This window comes from Ischnura elegans, chromosome 12, assembly GCF_921293095.1.
Source record: "Ischnura elegans chromosome 12, ioIscEleg1.1, whole genome shotgun sequence".
In the NCBI taxonomy this organism is placed as follows: domain Eukaryota; kingdom Metazoa; phylum Arthropoda; class Insecta; order Odonata; family Coenagrionidae; genus Ischnura; species Ischnura elegans.
The window spans coordinates 6,104,465-6,125,743 of record NC_060257.1 but is presented as its reverse complement, the minus strand read 5'-3'; the positions used below and the strand labels follow the sequence as shown (position 1 = coordinate 6,125,743).

General features: G+C 41.3%; 1 protein-coding gene across 1 annotated transcript in view; it reads right to left on the bottom strand.

Moving 5' to 3' along the window:
- LOC124169523 (trithorax group protein osa-like) overlaps nt 1-21,279 on the bottom strand; it is a 95,681-nt gene that overhangs the window by 4,526 nt on the left and 69,876 nt on the right. Inside the window, exons 3-5 of the mRNA XM_046548154.1 lie at nt 14,215-14,463; nt 2,338-2,550; nt 662-793 (exon numbers count right to left, since the gene is read on the bottom strand). Coding sequence (XP_046404110.1) covers nt 662-793; nt 2,338-2,550; nt 14,215-14,463 — 594 coding nt within the window. The remainder of the gene's footprint in view (nt 1-661; nt 794-2,337; nt 2,551-14,214; nt 14,464-21,279) is intronic.

Sequence of the window (21,279 nt, the reverse complement as noted above, 5' to 3'; positions counted from 1 at the left end):
CCAACGTCATCATCATCGACGCCCTGAGGAAAAGGCGGAGTTAGCCATCGAAACGTCGGCATCGGAAGATTTGAACCGGTTGGAAACCCGAGAAGAATTCATCTCACTATTTCCAGTTATTTTGGGTGAAGAAAGCACCACTTTGATATAACTATCGCGGTATTAATTCAATTAAATAATTCATTAGCTAATAGTAAAAAAGTAACGAAATCCAAGCATTAATTTTTATCGTGATGCTTATTATAAAGTTATCATCATATTAGTTTTTTCACTCACACGTCATTTATATTCTGACATAAATAACCACTTTCCCTTAGATCAGACAAGTACTAGCGCAAGATGCGACGTACAAATGAATATTTTCAAATGATTTCTGGGAAGTTCATCACCGAAAGACTATTTATTGCGGCCGTCAATCAAGGAAGTGCAATAAGAGAGGTGGGTTTTTGAAATGTTCGCGAAAACGACACGTAGTAATTGTTTGCTCGCAGCAAGTCCTTAAGCCCGGCTTTTCGACGCAAGCGGGCGGATAAGCGACGTCCCGGCCAGCTCCCGGGGAACAAGATTAAAAATGCACGTCGCCGGACACGGCGTGTTGTATGGCGCGAAACAAAGTCGAGCAATCGTCAATAATTCAAATATCAATGTTTGGAACACTCACTCCGGCGTCGGGAGCATGCGCGTTGGGCGTCGAGGGCTGTTGCGGCCGACTGGGGAAGGACGAAGCCGAAGGCGGCGGCGGTGGCTGCTGCTGCGACGACGCCTGCTGCTGCGGAGCCGACGCCGGCTGCTGCTGCAACGAAACAAAGACACCACACATTCACCAATTTAATAATGCCACGTTGCTTCATAGCGGAGATGCACCACGAGAAATCGCTCACACGAGTACTCAAATGATTGCTAGTGCACTGACATGAATTGTAATGAATCAACATACTGTCTGTAAAAAAAAGCAACACGCCAGAGTTTCAGGAGCTTTATCGTCTAAATGAAGCAATCGATTTCAATGCAAAAAAGCGTACTTGGTGGTAGTAGTAACATTATTAAGTGCATCGCCATGTGCAGCCACATTATTCCTTAAATATGTCATAAAGTGGGAATTTCCTCCTAAATTAAGAGGAAATATTGAAGTGTCTTATTTAACTAATAGATACTAATAACTCTACTTCCACCAAATCCTGTCTCATATAATGCATGACCATATAGTATCTTCCACAAAATGGTAATTACCAAAGGGGCGTACAATAATCACTCTTTGTTACTCCAGTAACCTAAATTATTACTCATATTCTCAAACGACAGGGTAGGCAATCAAATATAAACAGGATATACCCTGAATTTTCCAGTTGTACTAATGCACGAGAAGATGAGAAAATAATCATCTGTTGAATTTTGCCGCAAAATAACTGTTACAGACTTTTTTTCCAATTTTCCATGACACATCATGACTTTCCAACCCTCTCCCAAATGGTAAAGAAACCACGAAATGATGGCGTCGAAGGTGCGTATGCTATCGCTGTGCCGGTGAGTATCGAACTCACCCCAACCAGCCAGTTTACATAAGGAAGCTTAAACAATGGCGCATTTGGGATTCATCTCAGCCAATCCTACTCGATCGCGTTCACTTCGGAAATCGAAAACAAAGTGGGCATTGACTTTTCTGGACAATCATTTGAGACGTCAAGTATTTACGCATCCAAGTAATCATTCGGGTACTCGAGTAACAATGAGTGATCAAGTTTGTCACGCCCCCAATGCAAGGAAAAAAAGATATATACGATTTCGAAACCCGGTGTGTGAAGCGGAAGAGAAACAGGGTGATATTCACTTTTCCTTCCTCAGCTGTAAGAGTGAATGACAATCAATTTCGCGAAAGCACACGTTTCATGGCCGCGCGAAACCTTCTACGGCACCTCCAATGACGCTGGATTTGTCTGGTAGGGTCAAGTCCTAAAAATCAAGTACCAGCAATACACTAGGTTCTCAGCTGAATTTAGTATCGCAAAACTGAATATTTAGGCTGCTTTCGAACCTGATAAATGAGGTTATATCAAACTGTACATTGAGAGTGTCCATTTTCTCCGACGTCCCTCGTCATTAGGAAATGATGCTAGTGCCATGAGTGCCGTGTCGGACCTCGAAACGTTGAAGAAAATGGACAAATTCGCTCGGTTGGAAACACGAGAAAACCTCACTTCAGTACATCCCAGTGTGTTTTTTTTCCTTCATCTACGTACTATCCCGCTGTCAGCCGTTTACAAATAAGAAGGAAATGATTCAACACTATTAAAGCCCACAAAATCTTGGCCCATCAGTGGGGGGGGTGTGGAGACGTACCTGGTGGTTGGGCTGCTGCTGTTGCTGTTGGGGTGGCGGGGGCTGTCCTTGTTGCTGCGGGGGCTGTTGGGGGGGCGGGGGCTGGGAGGAGGGGGGCGCGGGAGGCGGGGGCGCCTGTCCCTGGGGGGGCGGGTGCTGGTGCGGGTGATGCTGATGATGCTGCGCCCACGCCGCCCTGTGCTGCTGATCACCGTACACCTGGCCGTAGGCGAGCTGCCGAGGAAAGGAGACAAGTTGATGGTGAAAGAGAAACAATTAGAGGAAATAAATGTACTCTACAATACACATCCCCTTCATGACAACTATACATGTATATATACTATACATATATACAATTATAACATATATATAATACATGCAGTGTGTTAACAATGATGAACACTAGAGAAAAACAAGGGCTTACACCAAAATTTTTTTATTTTCTATTTCTCTGACTTTTCTCCGACTTTAAGTCAAACATTTTTCTTTTCCTGACTTTACATCAACGTCAAGTCTTCCCCGTAATTGGAGCTGAGGAACAACGACGAAAGGTACAGAGTGAAATGAAATTTATTTATTCCAGGAGTGTGAGATATTCCTGATGAAATTCAAAATCAAAACAACATGTAAAATATAAATCTCTTTGCTTTAAAAATCGGAGCACATTAAAAATCACACTAGTCATTGCAAAAAAAAGAAACTTACAACTTCCACTACAGCAGCAATGTATTCGTCGTTGGCACTTACTTTCGCAGCCATTCAGTGGCTAACTTAGCCCTCTTGGCGTTCAGTTACATACACTAATGAGGATATTTGACTCTTTCAATAATGTAATACGCAGAGAATTGTGCCAATATTGTATCATAAAATATTCTTCATCCATCGGTTTGTTTTTTTCAATTTCCGCGCGAAAACTAGTACTGCTGGCACTCGGTTCGGCTGTGCCTCACTGTCAGAAGCGAATGACAGGCGCCAAAACTGGGTGATATTCTTTCTTCCGAGATGAGCAAAGAGTGCGCGAGTGGGGTGCTCCCGATCCTTCTTGAGGCGCGTCGCGGAAAGCAATGCGCTAGTGACCACTAGTAGCCATTGAAAAAATTCCGTCGCCCGAGTTTGAAAACCAACATCTCGAAGACCACTAATTCACTTTTAAATCAAATGACATTGCAACTTTTCCAACTGAATTTGTAACTTTCTTATTAATAATTAGGAAGACGTACACGAGTTCAACACCCAGGATCAGGAGAAGATCATCCGGAACGAGGAATGACGACCTTCGGATAATGTTCAAGACGACAGTGTCGACGCCCGTGGAGCCCTCACCCTGGAGCCTTTCTCCCCATTCCGAAAACCATAAAAGAAGACCTTTTCTCCCGCTACCTTCAATATACAAGTCATACATACAATCAAAATTACCATACGCAGCACCGGCGTGGTGGGGCTTACTAACCAAAGAAAAAATAGATAAAATCGATAAGATGGAAAGACGACACCTGCGCTCAATCTTTAAGATAAGAAAACGTTTGGGAAATGGAGCGGTATATAAAATAAGCCAAGAAACTGCAGCCAAAGAGGTGGTGCAGAAAATATCGGAAAAATATTATGACGAACTGGGGGCTAATGATAATGAAGCTATTCATGAAATCATAACATATAAAGACACCTTGCGGGATAGGTACAGAAGACCGGAACAAATACTAAACATTAATTAATAATTAAACAAATGACGAACGCAAGGGCGTCAAACTTATACGAAAGGGATTAAAAGAAGTAAGAAGACTTCATTATCCATTAAAAACCAAGACCACGTGTGTGTGTCTACCTTCAATATTCCCAGCGCCCAAACCCCAACCTTCCCCTTACCCCCTCTCCTTTAGCAGTGGAACATATTCAAGGAAGAACTTGAAACGCGTCCAGCGAAGACAAATTCAGCGGAAATTTTGCAACGCCATATTCAACTAATGAAAGTATACCATGCTTACGCTTCTTTTTTCGGGGTATATTGATGGCACGCAAACTATTTTGATGGTAATATTTATTTAATTTTGAGTTCAGAAAAAGAATGTCGCCGCATATTCCAGATTGCCGCACGGATGTATCACATTTACGGCTTGGTGCCAATTCAACCGATTGAGATATCAAAATTTCTTTTACACGATTTAGTAAAGGGCTTTTTCACAAATCGCTTGAAGTTTCATATCATTACGCTCATTATTATTGAAGGCATTGATGCAAAAGGTGAAATTATTTTTATTTTCTGATCCGGGGAAATTTAAGTCAATACTGGGAGTGAGGGAACTGCACGGAAAATTTAGATTGTGGCCAGGGAAAAACTTTCGGAAGCGCATCAAAAAGGTGAAAATAGTGGTAGATGAAAGCGAGGAGCGGCGTGGATCCGTTTCGCCAGCGTACAGAAGGAGAGAGCGAAGACGAGATTTTCGGCGAAATATTATGGCCAGATCTGAAGGCCACGAGGAACAAGTAAGCCACTGAATTGCTGCGAAAATATGTGCAATAGATTGCTGCAATAATGGAAATGAGTTTAGTTTTTAACGTGCGATTTTTAATAGTTCCGCTTTATACGGGTCACGGAAGCATGGGAAATAAAAATTGGGACTATGTAAACCTACCTAAAGCGTTTGGATACTTCAGTAATAATCACAATTCGACTGCCCTTATCCGTCAAGTAGTATCTCAAAAGCCATTCCATCCAGGCTTGTTTTGAATTGCTAGTGCAGAGACTCGTAAGGGTAAAATTTAAGCCATACAATCAATAGTATCTGAAATTTCGTCCGTCAAGACTCCATCGTCACCCGTCCATTTCCTATGTCAAAATACCAGTCCACAATGGACGAAATTTCAGATACTATTAAATAGCTACAATTTTACTCACACGATTTTCTGGGTTAGAATCAGAATGTTACGTCTGAATGGAATGGTTTTTAAGATACTACTTCGAGGATAGGAGCGGTCGAAATGTAGAATCATTTATAGAATCCTCTCATTTCTTATTTTCAATAAATTTTGTGTACTGGTATTCAGACATATGACTTAATCGATAAAATTTCAGATGCGATTATATGGCTCAAATTTGACACACACGATTTTCTGGACTAGAAATTCAAGACACGGCTGAATGGAGAGCTTTTTGAGATACTATATTGCGGATAGGATCGGTCGGATTGAGAGTAATAAGCATTTTGTGAGCGAGCCCATTCAAGTCAAAGAATGAAACGAGTACCTCCAGAGAAAGAATCTCCGCCCACAGTGACAACACACACGAGGCGGCGAGATGAGCCTCCGGCCGAATTCTCCGCCAGACTCGGACCGATTGAATTAAAATCGGCTCTCGAGTTTTTTTTTTTATTCACACTGGCGCAGGAAGAGTGGGCCAGGGGCGGGCGGGAGGCGGTCATGACCTCACCAAAGGCTTCCATTCAGTCCCACTCATTTTTTTTCTTCTCTTTTTCGGATCTGTCTCGTAAATAAACACGGGGCATCGCACTCGCATTTCACGGGGACGGTAATGGAACCAGGTGAGGAAGAGAGACCTCCAACTAGGAAGATATATCGTAGCTGTAGGGTGAATTCTAAGCAGGAGAATTAAAATCAATTGTCAGGGGCACTAAGCAGAGGGAGAGCCAAGACGTGACTACAAAAAACATACCAAAATTCACACAGAAATCAAATTATACAATTCAAGCTCAATGCAAGTATTCATGGCTACCGTGAAAACAGTTTTCCACATAATAATTATTCCACAATTAAAAACGACGTAATTTTTAAACAATATTTGCAAAGATTTAATATTACCTTTAATGACCACGAAATCATATATATAAAACAATTTGAACAGCAGACATAGTCATAAGAAAAATGTGGCGAAATAAAACAATGTAATAAGTGCTTCCTTAGGTAAAATGTTTACATCGGAGTATCAATACGACTACACCAGAGGTACGACCAGATATTAAAATTGTTTTCTACAACAAAGATAACATTAAGTCACTAGTACAGAAGAAATGCCTGAGTTAAGTGATTTCAAAAAACTACGTAGGACCAAATGTATCAATTTTACATCTTCAGTACCACGAAAGCTATCAATTATCAAATACAGATGCCTTCTAAGGATTAATTAAAAAAAACAGAAATTTATCCTTGAATTAAAATATAATTTACGAATTTCAAGGTTTTCAAAATTGTAGACCCACTGAACACTGATTTTTTCGCAAACAAATTTTTAAAAATCATTTCAAAAGGTATATTTAATTTTAAATTATAAATTACATAGATAATATAGACACAGAAGGAAGTATGCACTTGAATTCTACAACAGTTAGCGACGGTTAGCGACTTAGCGGTGGCAAAAAATTACGTAAATGGTGAATCCTGTACCTCCGGCGTAAGCAAAGGCTCTATCACCAACCAAAGGCTAGTCAATGGTGTCTTGGCTACCTTAGGTATCTTGAGACAGCCCGGCCTAACGGATAGAAGCATCACCACGGCCATATCGTGTAGGTACTCGTTTATGCTGTTGCTAACTTCGTGCGTACAGTTTCTTCGATGTTACGACGGATTTTGAAAAATAAAGAGGGGATTCAATTAAATGCGATCATCGAGGTTGTAAGTACTTCCAAAACGCATTTCAATTTGATCCACTGAATTTAAACATGTTTTACTTGAAGACGTAAGTGGATGAAAACGTTAACAGTTTAACAAAGAGCGACAACAAGGCTGCTTTCCCAAAATACTTGCAGGAAGCACAAGTTCGATTTCAATCCTCTCTTATTTTTAGGAACTTGTGAAAATCTGTCGGCTGTGAAAAATTCTTATTTTTGTTAACGACTTAGAAACAAAGTATGCACACGTTTTATTCAGAATTGCGCCCAAAACTACCCATGATTTATTTATGGTTTTCTCATGGTCTTACAATTAGATAGCGAGTTATATTTACTGGTTTACCCAGTCCTAAATCTTATGTTCCTTGCCCAGGGCTCCATATTATTCGGTTTAAAGAATGCGACGTCTTATAAGTCTCCTCATATTTTATTGGGATACAAATGCGCGCGCCCAATATTAACATTACTCTGTAAAATATACTGTGAATAATAGTACACGATTATGGATTTCAGTATGACTGAATACATAAGTATTAGCAAACATCAAAATCAACCGATAAACCGAAAGACCTTTTTAAATCTCCGCTCCGAGTGTTGAGTTGAGTCACTTGAAGCCAACCTCTTTAATTAAGCACACCAGCAGGGTTTCACAAGTGACGTCCAGCCAAGGAGTTTTTTCCCACTAAGATCACACTCTCCAAGTACCCTTTTAAATAATCCAACTTTAAGACCGCCTCCACGAGTAATCTCGTGAGTGTCTACCGTCCTAGACACCACTAGCAAGTTATCACCCAAAGCGAGACCATCAGTTGCGATATCTATACCCATGCCTTCTGGTTAAAATGGGGCAGTTAAAACTTAGGTAAATGAATTGTAAAAATTCATGCAGTTATGGATTTTCGATACGTTAGTAGCACCAAAAGCTAATCAGAAAGACCTGAGCGAACCCCGCGGAGAGAATAAAAGAAGGCGATATTATATTTTTTCATCCTCTAAAACTATGCGTATTATTGGATCCGACTTCATTATTAAATTTGAGAGGAAAAATGTAGCAAAATTTCACAACTCCCTCTGTTTATTACTACTAGAAATATAGCTACAAAGAAAAAAATGGCCGAAAAGCAAAATAGGGCAACACTTTCACTCACGGGTTCCAGAACTTTTTCTTTCCGCGACCCATTTTAGCCCATACGTTTTAGCAGCGACCCCCTAAAAATAACCCCACGGTCGCCTAAGTATAAGTACATAGTTTACCATATTATTTGTAAACATCTCACGACCCCTTTCCGAAACGCCCGCGAGTCCCATGGGGGTCGCCACCCCCAGTTTGGGAACCGCTGATTTCACTTATAGATACATGGATAATATTCGTAAGAGAGAGAAATATTTACCGGCTTTCATTGTTCAAATTCAATACCGCAAACCACGTTCATGCACGAGTTATTTTACAAGCAGTTATAGTTATTTTATGTGCAGCCACACAGAAAACTATTAAGGTATAAAATAACGCGCAGAAAATGTGTGAAAGGATTATTTTTCAGTAACGTGCATGTAACTTTAAGGTAATGGCTGTTAAAAAGAGGCGCAACCTTCATAAACTTTCAGGAAATATTTATATAATTATACAAGTTTGGTCATTAAATACCCATTGAAATATCACGAGCAATGGAGCGATATATAATGAAAAAAAAATCGAAATGTGTAAATAGAAACGACAGAAAAAAGGTAAATATGAACAGTATAAAGAACACGGAAGTTGCAATAAAAACATTATCGATAGCTTGATTTGGGGGCTAAAAATAAATCTCATTCAGAGGTGGACTCGAATGATGCCATGGCCCATAAATACTGAGCGACCCGGCGAGGATGCCACACGAGAAATCCACTTACACCGCAATTCGCTTTCCCTTTCCGTCCACATTAGTTATGTAGTTGCCTTCACCACGTGGGCGTTTGTTTGCGAAAGGTAGTTAAATTCAGACTTTGCACAGCCGCTATGGGAGGGGGCTGCTTCAAAGGTGAACTCCAACAAACATACGTAACCCCAACTGGTGCACGACCCGTAGTAATAGTTCACTGAGAGCATTCTGCGGGCAGATCAGGTCATAAAGCTCAAGCGACACAAATAATACATTTTGGGCACGAAACCGGGAGTGGCAAAAGAATGTTACGCTAAAGTACAAATGGTTAATTACGAAATTGGCTTTTTTAGCAGTGTTAGAAAATTAGAATGATAACACAGTTTCACAAAATGTTACTGCAGTAATCTATCCTCGTCTATGAATCATTCATTATTAATTCATCGTGCACTCACCGAAGCTAATTGTAAAGGAAATATTTTATGAATTTATTGCTCTTCTAATATAATTCCGTAGGGTACCAGTAGATCGTTGAACAAAATTATGAAATGCAACAGCGAAAGTCATAATTGGGCATGAACTTACATTAGAAAATTACAAACCACAAAACGCCACAGCTAGGAGGAAAATCTTGTAGAGGAAGGAGCCATAGGCATGTGTATTCCACACATTCAGGCCAATTCCTTTTCCTGGGCCACCTCACATTCTTCGAACTGCTGGCCGATGGAAACTAACATTGAATTATCTACGTTTACTTTCTCATTACAGGTAAGACAAATCTGTTTTATTATCCTTCAACCGACCACCTGTTTTAGACGCCGTTTTTCAACTTCCTACCAGATACGGCCTTCGCGCGTATCTTTTCATTTGTCAGAACAAGTTTAGCTACGTAGGTGAAATGGAAAAAAAGAAGTCATAAATAACAGGAACGAGTAACTTGGGCAGTTTTGAAGTAATTATCCTTTTACGTGGGAGCAGAAATACCTACGTCCATCGTAATATGTTTGCATATTGTAGGCGTAGCCTCCTCAATGGCATCACATAGCCACGGTAACACATCACTTAAATGTTAAGTATTGGGTTTACCTACAATAACCAAAAAATAAACCGATAAACCAGAGTAGAGGCACAAGAGAGGATACTCGGTGTCGCAAACGCACCGAGTACATTAGCGAACGCTTCCCCGGGGAACAGCCCTCGCTTCGCTTTCTCTGTTTGCTTCATGAGTGGGAGCGTAGGAAATCCCCGAGCGTGAGCAACCAGCTCACAATCAGGAGAGTCATGAGCAGCAAGCGTCGAACAGTACACATTCATAACTTCCGAGTCGAACATTTCCACTATCGGCACGAAATGGCCAATTCTAAAGGAGGACTTACACGTCGAAGTATCCTTGCATTGGAGTCGTCTCGACTCGTGAGTGTAGTCAGCTGCTGCGAAGAAAATACGAAGCGATTGAGGTTTGGATTAAATCAATTAGTGAAGTCGAAGCAGTTAAACCATGAATACAATTGGAGTCGTTATCTATGCATATACGAGGGTGGTCTGAAAAGTTTTCAACCTAACAAAAATACAAAATATTTTTTCTGAAATTTTTTTTTATTTTTCAACATAGTCTCCTTTTAATTCTATACACCTCTCCCAGCGATGCTCCCATCTCTGCAACCCGTCCAAATAGTACTCGGCGCTTTTCTGGTCAAAATAATTGTCTACGGAGGTGATTGCCTCTTCATTGGATGAAAATCTCTGTCCTCCGAGAGCAACTTTTAGATTGGGGAACAGAAAGAAGTCACTTGGGGCTAGATCTGGTGAGTAAGGTGGATGGTCAAGCAGTTCAAACCGTAATTCGTGGATTTTAGCTATTGCAATCGCTGAGGTGTGAGACGGTGCGTTGTCTTGGTGAAACAGGATTTTCTTTTTCTGCAAATGTGGCCGATTTTCCACAAGTTCTGCCTTCAGCTTGTCAAGTAATGATGCGTAGTATTTTCCTGTAATGGTTTTTCCTTTTGCAAGATAATCGATTAAAATAACTCCATGTCTATCCCAAAAAACTGTCGCCATCACTTTCCCAGCCGGAAAAACAGTTTTAGCTTTTTTTGGAGCCGGTTCCCCCTGTGCAGTCCACTGTTTGGACTGTATTTTCGCTTCAGGCGTATGGTGGTGTATCCAAGTTTTATCAACAGTAATTAGTCGGCGCCAAAACTCGGATTTATTGCGTTTAAACTTCGCCAATAGAGCGTTGGAAATGTTCATTCGAACAAGTTTTTGCTCTAACGTGAGCAAACGCGGCACCCAACGCGCGGACAGCTTTCTCATTCCTAAATGTTGATGTAAGATGTTACAAACACGTTCTTTTGATATGTTCATGACCTCTGCTATCTCTCTCACTTTAATTCGGCGGTCTTCTAGCACTATTTGGTGAACTTTGGCGATATTTTCGTCTGTAGTTGCAGTTTTTGGACGTCCCGAACGTTCATCGTCTCCCAAGCTCTTACGGCCATGTTTCAATTCAGCTGCCCAAAACTTCACTGTTGTAAACGATGGTGAAGAGTCTCCATACACAGAATCCAACTCATCCTTGATTTGCGTAGGCGTTTTGCCTTTCAGATTCAAATATTTAATGACAGCTTGATACTCGAGTTTGTGCATTATCACAAAATCACTCACATTAACTCACTAAAATGACTGTTACATAAAAACTGCGCGTCCAAAATGGCTGAAACTTTGGTTAGTAACAGTAAACAAATAAACAATTAAATTTCATAGCTTTTATTCACTAGTGTTGCCATCTTCACGTTGAGGTCGGAAACTTTTCAGACCACCCTCGTATATATGTGTCGCAAGCGGAAATTGTTGATTTCACAGCACAGGCAAAGAAAATACTTACGCATATAAACTTATATTAAACATGTTTTAATTTTGTCGGGTAAGTCAAAAATTGATTTGACTTTCTCACCAACAAGAGGAGATAAAATAATTTTTCCTTCGCAACCGTCACTTACTTTCTTTATCATCTTATGCCATCGAGAATCATATTGGCACTCCTAGGACACTTCTGGGTAAATAGTAGCAGCGAGATAATCGAATCGGAGCAACAGTCTACTACGACGCGTACGTACGATGGCTTAGTGGTCGACTGCAAACGCAAAACGGATTCCCGTTTTCCTTATTTCAAATTGGGTCATTGACTCGCAATTCGCTACCTCACCAATTTCCTTAAATTTTCCATAGTGACAGAGGTAAAAAACTAACGATAACAGTATTTTTCCTTTTTAGATCTTTCTACGCTTCTCAAGCCATTCACGACGAAAAATCGAGGGCCCCCTTTCGCAAGTAAGTTGATGGCGTCACTAACTCATTCCGAGCTAGTTGCCGCGCGCGTATCGGCTCCTCCTATGCTACGTGAACAGACCTTCCGTGGTTACATGCTGCTTACACACTCGTGAGCAATTCTTTGAAGTTCCCGAGCGAGAACACTTTTTTATTCTAAACTTCACGGAGAATGGCTGGAAGGGGATGATTCCTTTTCCGTTTAAAATTGTCTTTCCCGTCCATCTCCCGTATTCCTTAAATTAACTAGGATTTCGGGTCTGAATTAACTTATTCCATTTATTGAAATTATTTACGTAACTTATATTTTTTCTAAATGCATGGTCAATAGTTTTAAAATCAACGCATCCCCTCGCTGACGTTTTGCAAATTTAAAATGTTCATGTGCATGACTAGAGAATCTTTTGAAAATTAACGGATAACTGAATGTTCTCGAGCCCTTCGCTAGCCTTGAACTATCAATAATATATAGCAGTGGATTTATCGTCGACTACACACACTACAAAAAAGGTCCTTCAAAAGAATTTACATGTCATACATAATAAGCTACTGAAATATGAGTCTGCTGACGACTGCCTCACGAGTTTCAAGTTTTTATCATCGCTGAACAACCTCCTAATTCAAACCGTAAACGGGTTGATACTACTCTAGACTATCAACTAGATCAGCAGTCGACAACCTTTTCACGTCCACGGAGTGCATATTCAAAGATGCTCCGGCCAAGTGGGTTCCAAATACTGGTATTTCTCTTTCGAATATTAAATTAAATATTAAAAAAAGGCTAAAGACATAAGTAGACGTGAATTAACTGCCTTACTTAAACGTTTAAGACACATTCTCTGATGACACCGGGAAATCTGCCAACTTGTAGCAAGTTAATAAATAATATGCACCAAAATTACGGTTACTGCACATAATTTATTAACCTTGACTCTCAATGCGTAATTTCATTTCTGTAGAACAAAATAAGTGATAATCACAGCTATACGGCCGTACGAAACTTCCTCGCGGGACGCCCTTCCCTGCATTAGGAATGTGGTGAAAGTAATCACCAAACGACTGATTACTCGGGTACTCTATTGATTATTGGGGCTCTGTCATGAACACGAATGTACCAAAATAATTGCAATGAATTCCAAAGACAATAACACAGCAATTAAGGGCGATTTCAAAAGTTCATTAAGCTATCACGATCAAAAGTTCACTTGAGGACGAAGGGCAAAGATCTCACATGGCAATTTACGAACTACCTCCAGAGGAGGAGGCATTTAGCAGCCAATGCCAAGTTAAAATGAAATGAGGAATTTCATTAGCTCTCTAAATAAGAAAGTCATTGAGGCTATTTCGATGGACGCTAGATAACTCCTTCGTTGGAGGTAGTTCGTAGATTGTCACATGAGATTCTTGTACTTCGTCAACAAGTCAGCTCAAACTTGAGTATTGGTACACTCGAAAAAGCCTCCATTTCTCGAGTTCAGAATGGATTACTATTTAATAAGAACATTAGAAATTAATACACCCACGAGTATCTAAGCACCTTAAAGAATAAAAGATTTAGGTATTCATCAGAGTGATCGTTGCAGCCATAAGAGACCTAATGAGTATCTTTGACTACTTACATTATGATTCCCGAGTTGAGCATCAAAACGTTTACCATGGATAAATTACTTCGGAGGAAAAACCGAGAGGAATGAATTCATTCTGGAAGTAACACATTTCTTCGAGTATTTAGAAGTAATCATTAGCATTTTATACAGGAACGTAGTCGGAACTTAGATTCGAAGAGGGGAAAAGAGAGATTGCTTGCGGATTGCCTGTATTCATATATTTGTTTTCAATACGCACATGTAAATCTTTACAATCATGCTGACAGTGAAAGAAATGTACCGCTGTTAATTGGAAAACTTATGAAATGAAACTATACCGAAAAATTGAGTATCGGAGGATATCGCATCCTGGGTAGTCGCTACAAGGGAAACAATTTCGGAGGGGAAGCTCCCAAAGCCCCCTGCCTTCGTACCACGTACTGTAGTACAATGTTCAACAACCCTTGGCTACACAGAAGGGGGGGATATAATTATTTACTCGCTCACCTGGTGGGGGGAGTATCCTTGTCCCGGTGGATGTGGGGGGCGGCCTCCGGGCCCGCCGGGGCCCTGTCCTGGGGGCGTGGGGTAGCGGTGGGGGTAGGGCGGGTAAGGGCTGCCCCCGGACTGCTGCTGAGGGGGCTGGCCGCCCGCCCCTGGGCCCTGCTGGGACCCTTGGTAACTGCTGCCGCCGCCGCCTCCAGAGGGCCCGCCACCGAACGGCGCTTGCTGACTCCCGCGACCCTGACCCACGCCCTGTCACAACGAGAAAAAAAGAAATTGGACGTCAGCACACCGCACAAGACTGCAAGGGTCGTATTAAAACAGAGATATTTAAAAAAGAAACAGTCATTCTTTCAACCAACTACTAAGGACTACTACAACGGTGTGTCGATGAATAAAATGAATGGCAGCACTCGCGAAAGGGACGACTCATTGCATGTTTTTCTTTTCCATTTTTCTAACCTCGTAAGGATTTTCTAAAGTAAATACTAAGCGTTCGCAAGTTTTGCCTTTTTATGTACGAGCAAGTATATACGGTATTATGCGTAACATTTTCACGACAGTGTCCTGTGCATCGGGGATTGCCTTGCTTGCTGGTGATTGGTCACCCACATCCAAACATCCTGGAGGTGGCTCGCAGGGAAATTTGTGGATGAAGAAATAAACTGATTAAAGGACGTATTTTTTTTTAATTTATGAAGGAAGATTTCCGATGACATGAAATCCGAAAGCCAATTAAAGCTGGAGGGGGGAAAATATCCAGGAGCACTTTTTCGATTGTCTAAGGCAATCATCATTGGGGAGGAGAACAGGTGTTAATCGGTCGAGGGTAAGGCTAAGAGTCTTCGTCAGAGCCTTAGCTTGAAACAATCTTTGTCTGACCCTCGGCTGCTTAACACGTGTAATATTCTCCATGGATGAATGCCTACGACAACAGAAAAACCCGTTTAGAGGACATTGTCTTACCAACTTTAGTAGGCATTTGGATTTCTTGTCTTCGTAAGATTTCACTAGTGGCTCGATATAATTAATCTCTGGGGAAAGGAATACGGCTGTATTCCATAACTCCACTCAACCTTAAGTCCTCATTAAAACTCGATTATTGAAATCTATTTTCAAGATAAGTTAGAGTTCGTATTCAAGAAACAAACTTAACTCACTCGAACAGATATCCATTTCCCAAAAATGCATCACCATACGTTTTTTCAAGATTTAATTCCAACTGCTAAGTACTCCACATTCATTTCTGACAGCAAGGTACTTTCCCAACGCCAATCCATCGCATTGGCCATTACACAACTGTATCTGTACACAACTGCATCGTTTGCAAAGAGGAGGATTTTGCTAAATTAAGTCGTATAAAGCAATCTCACATAGCGAGCTACGAACCTAGGGCCTTTTAATAGGTAGTACGGAACGTAACCCGCCGAGGCTGGTAAATTGAAGTACCTCTTCAGCACGGAAGCAGGAGAGTCGACCATGGAAATGAAATTTCTGGCGACTTCATAGCACCTAATGTAACGCTGAGCTACTTATTTCGGTGTTTGTTTATTTGATGGATTAGAAGTTTATTAAATATCTTTATTGAAAGAGCAGGAACTGAGACCGATTGCGAAGGAGTATAAATTAAAATAGATTTAAGCAACGCAACAGAGTACAAAAAATTAATGAGCATAACATCACCATGACTTGAGAATCTTGATCCTCTTAGCAGTCTTCGGAATGACATTTCCTCTTTTTCCTTTATGAACATGAGCACATGTGAAAATCAACTTCTTGGCCTGGGATTATTAGCTTCCAATGTCAGTGGCGATTTATTAAATCTTGCTTGCTAAGAAAAAGGAAGGAAGGTTTTTATTCCTCTGGTACTCAATTCATCTTCGACATTATATAGTACATTAATAATCCGCGTGAAGTAAGTGAAAAGTAAATACTTTTATACATTTTTTCAACTGAGATAGAAATAAAAGGGATGATTGGAAAAATGTAATTCAAGTATATGCACTAAAAAGAACAGAAAATAGAAAACGTTTAATAAAGAAAACACACGAGGAGAATTCGCGGACGAAATTGAAAATTTAGCTGTAGGAGATGCCATACGACACAGTCAAATAGGGTGAATTAACATATAAAGACAAAAAAAGAAACGATGAAGGATAATATTTTTCTGAAGATGGAAGAAGTCACATCAGATTGTACTCGAGAACATTTACAGCTCACGATCGACAAGAGCGTATGGCCGATTCAAACAAATAAAACGTCAAAGGTAACCATAACCATTCGTCTACTAACTTGTCCAGTCCAATCTGTAACTTCTGATTGATGTTCAGTCCAGTCTCAGATATCACCAACTGGTGTCGAGTGTAATGTCCTACGCCGTTAACCATGTAGTATTTAAGGATGACCAATTTAAGTCAAAAGGCCCCATTTTCGATTGAAATCGAAAATCAGAAATGAGAAATGACGTATCAAAGGTACGTTAGTGGTTTAAGTCCGTATTTGAGATGCGAGCGATTCGATGGAGGAAGTTTTTTTTATGGCTTCTGCTTACGATAACGGACGTCTAGGCATTTTTTCTCGTAAACAAGTGACCATATATCATACGTTGTTAACTAGACCTTTTTGGGGGTACAGAACGGTTTTGCCGGCAATCAAACGTATCGCGATTGTGTGTGAGAAAAGCTATGAATTGTGCTATATCAAAGACATTAACATCTTAGATTACGGGTATTTCTGTAAAACACCAAATAATTCCTTTCCAATGGAAACTGGAATTTATTTTTGTGCAACGTATCCCACGGGGAAGCGAGGTGACTACGTCGGGAGAGGGCTTGCCGAATAAGCGAAGGATCTACGGGTCAAATCCCGAAGAGACGGTTCAGCCTTAGGACACGACAACCTAAATTCCTCGAGGAGCTAAGTCTAATTAAATGAACTTGCCTCCAAACCTTGACTGTGCGAAATCTGCACGCCTAAGACTTAAACCGGGATCATCTTTACCCTCGCACATCCAAATAAGCCTTTCGGTATACACATGGATCGCATTATAGCATTAATTTTCCGTTGTCTTTCTCACAGTTTTCAGAGATGTGACCGGGTAAAACAAAGAAACTCGGCATTCAAGTTTTACGAGTGAAAAGGGAACTCACAATAAGATTCGCCCATCCTCAACAGCTTCTTGTATTCTTCCTTCTTCGCTCTAAGTACGCTTTGGCCAGTCTTTGGGAGCAGGAAGTGCGTTTAGTTATCATTCATGACGAAAAGTTGTTGTTTAAGCAATAATTCAGCAGTATGAAATATTTTTGAAGCCCTATTATCTCTTCCGTGAGAATTTCGCGACGTGTCTTCGCTCATTACTCTTCGTTGGGATTGAGGCGTAACATTCACCCAATCTTTCAGCGAGAGCGGACGTTTTAGGTATAAAACAGCAGGTATAGTTATCTCTTTGCATATCGCATTTCTGTTCCGCGAAAATGTCCCGACTTGTCGTCCCTCATCATTTTTCATCGGAAATGCATCATTATTTCGCACTGCCTGTCCCTCCAACTTAAAAATTCTTGAACGTTAATTTCTTCATTTCAGTTGCCCGACACCGCTTTCCTAACCTTTCCTCATGATTCTTCACGCTCTAAAATAATGCCTACCCTTTCATTGGCCCCACTATCCACTCATCGCAATATTTATGATATTTATTTCATTTACATTTACCAATCCTCTCAAGTATTTCCATTCTTTGCACTTCACATTCTCACCCGCGTCTTTTGTAAAAACTGTCCACTACACCAATATAAGTTTCGTCTTTCTCGCTTTCAGAATTCACTTTTCTTCACAGACATCCATCCTACCTCATTCAACATCATTTCCTCCGCCTACCATTCCCTGGATCTCTCGATGCTCTACGGAAAATTCAAGACATTCTTCGAAAAGCCTCTCATCCTGAATCTTCATTTTTTACCTTTTTACATAATTTTAATGATTTACATTTGTTAAATCTGCAGATTATAAGTAGTCTGTTCAATGTAAAGCTCTAATCGGCCGTTTTGAATAATTAAATAAATATATAAATTAGAGTGTTCTACTTTTGTGCGGGAGTTGCAAAGAAAAATACGTAAAGGAAACAAACGGGCTAGTATAAGGGTAGTATGCGAGAGGGTGCTAAATCCCAATCGCCCTTTCGTATTCTTTCGTGAGAAATCTCAGCGGGTGAGAGGGGATGCGAAGAATCTCTCCATTGGGTATTCCTTGCTCCTCTATGGTAAACGCGGCTGTGGTCGCGTGCGGTGTGTAGGAAGTGCGTGCGGATTTTATTGGTGACGCAAAAGCAAAGGGGGATTGTGGGGGGGGGAGAGAGGTTTGAACCGGTTTCCCGTGTGTGCTACTCCTCTCCCTCCCTGTTTTCATCCTGCTGCACCATCACTCTTCCACCACCACGTACGTCACCCCTCTCCAACCCCCAACACCCCCCCAACTTTCCACCCCCGTCCCCGAAATTCCTTTCTCTCTCTCTCCCACACCCACTACTCCCGCGGCCACCACACACACACATACCGCCTCCAAAACCTTCCCCCCCCCTCCTCTCTCTCTCTCTCTCTCTCTCACTCGCACAACTTCCCCCATCCCACCGTCTGCCCTCTGTCTCGAGAGCATGAATGGGATAAGAGAGGGAGGAGGAGGTGGGGGGAAGGGGGGTGGGGAGTCGACGGAATGGTGTGTATCGGGAGAGGGAAGGGGTGGGGGGAAGGACGAAGAGGAGGAGATGGGGTGGACTTCAAATGGAGGTCAATGTCAGGCTATATTTACCCGTAGAGAGAGAGAGAGAGAGGGAAAGGGGAGGAGGGAAAAGGAAGAGAGAGAAGCCGGTGGTGTGGTGTGGGAAAAGAGATGCATGCACATACACACACACACACGAATAAAAATATGAGCAGACGACACGCGCTCCTCTTTATACATTCCATCCCGACCACCTTCTTTCCCATCTTCACGAGATGAATCCCTCGCTCCGATGCCTCACAGATACATCTCAGGCATACGAGTTTGGTTTAAGAAAAAGCTATTAATAGTATTGCTAAGAAATGCTAAGAAGAAAGGGAGAAAAGAGAAGCTTTCTCAAAACGCTAAGGAGAAGACAAGGGAAAACTCAGTTGGCCACATTTTGAGGCATCATGGCGTGACGTAAACAATGGCGTAAGGACTGGTGGAAGGGAAGAAGGCGCCGAATGAGTTACATAGGAGAAAGGGCTATAAAGGGTGTAAAAGAGAATAAATACTTCGCTATGAAAAGGATAAGAGACATGAGAGACCAAACGGAGAACTGCGTCAAAACCAATCTGTTGCCTCATGACGATGATTAATATTAACGTATTCAACCGATAAAGTTAGGTTTGCATGAAGTATTTCAGAAGCATTCTGGCAGCCTCCCCTTCCTTCATGTAATTCCCTCTTCAATTCACAATAAGGCCTACTCCCTTTTATTACTTTTCCTTCCTCTCCCTCGTTTACCCAACATTCTCCCCTATGACACTGTTTTCAACATCCCCTCCCCGCTAAGTACTCCCTCCATCCATACTTTCTGTCTCCTCCGTATCTAAAAGCTGCCTCTCCTCACCCACCACGTCCAAAGCTATTCTGCTAAAATTTCATGAAAGATAAATCGTTCCATTGGCCCGGATATGAATCCCCGAAATTGCGAGATTGAAAAATAAAATTCATCCCCACCACTTACCACGAACACTAACAAGGCTTTCTAGAATGAGAGATGGTAAGATGTTGCGCTACGAATACTTAGTGCGTTCATTTGTGAGATTTTGAGGAGATAACAGCGGAGCTCCTGGCGATGAAGCTTGCTAAGTACTCCTATGGAAGAGCACTCCATTCAATTCAATTATACAAAATCAAATGATCAATAAGGCTGTGATTGCCAACAGAGAGGGAGGAGAAGGCAGAGAAGCAAGAGTGAGTATGAGAAAGATACATGCAAATCGAAATAGGAGGGGACTCGCCCATCTTTACACTAAAAAATCCACAAAAGATAAATCATTATATTAACATAGCAATTAGAACTACGGTTGAAAGAAATAACTGTCATCTTTACCAACAATTTTAGGAAGTTCTGAAGGAAAAGATATTGCATGAAAAGAAAATTTAGTGCATGAAAGCATGATTGTAAAGCCCGTTTCACACGGAGTATGTAATTGCACAACTCTTAACTGCATTTTCTCTCAATCTGAGGGTGCAATTGAGCAAACATAAAGACGAAATTAGAACATGGACTATTTTTCCATCTCAAGTTCATGCATTCTCGGATGAGTAAAGAAATTAACCGCTTTACAAGACGCAATTTCAAATGGACGGACTAATTTTTGGAATCCGCGGCGCCCACCACTAGTTCGGACACTTAATACCATATTCCTTAGGCTACAGCCAAATATCTAACACACGAGGTATTAGATTTATTTATTTTATAAACAAACTCAGATTAGCAAGCTGTAAATCACCCTCAGGTGCATTTGAAATGAGAAATCTATCGAATATAAGGGCGACAAAACGATATATTTACTCGTAGAGGACGGATAAGGAAAGGATACTCAAATCAATATTCCCCCCCGAAGGTCGGAGCGACAGGTGAGGGGAGAGGTCAACCCGGAAGAAGCTGCATCGCACCGCGAGGACTAAAAACCCGGGGCATTATAAAGCCACAATCACATCCAACATTTTTTCCTTCCCTTCAAGTCTCCAATGATGGTGAAAAAATTACCTCTTCACGCTACCGTTTTCCGCGGTGGTTTTGAATTGAATGAAAGTTTTAAAGGCGGAAAGTGGCGGAATAAAGGATGGGTGGCAATGATTCAGATATTAATGGGGTCGAGCGACCACTCTTTTGGCCCTGAAAACCTATCGCTGGTGCAATCACGCGGAGGCAGGGCGGAAGAAACGATCGAGAGATTCATACGGATTTCAAGCAAAACCCTTTCGTCAGCCTCGCACCCACGCTCATCCAACATTTGCGTCAATTCCACAAGCTTTCGCTTCGTAAGGGGGAAGATCCAGAAACCCTCGAATTCCTATTGA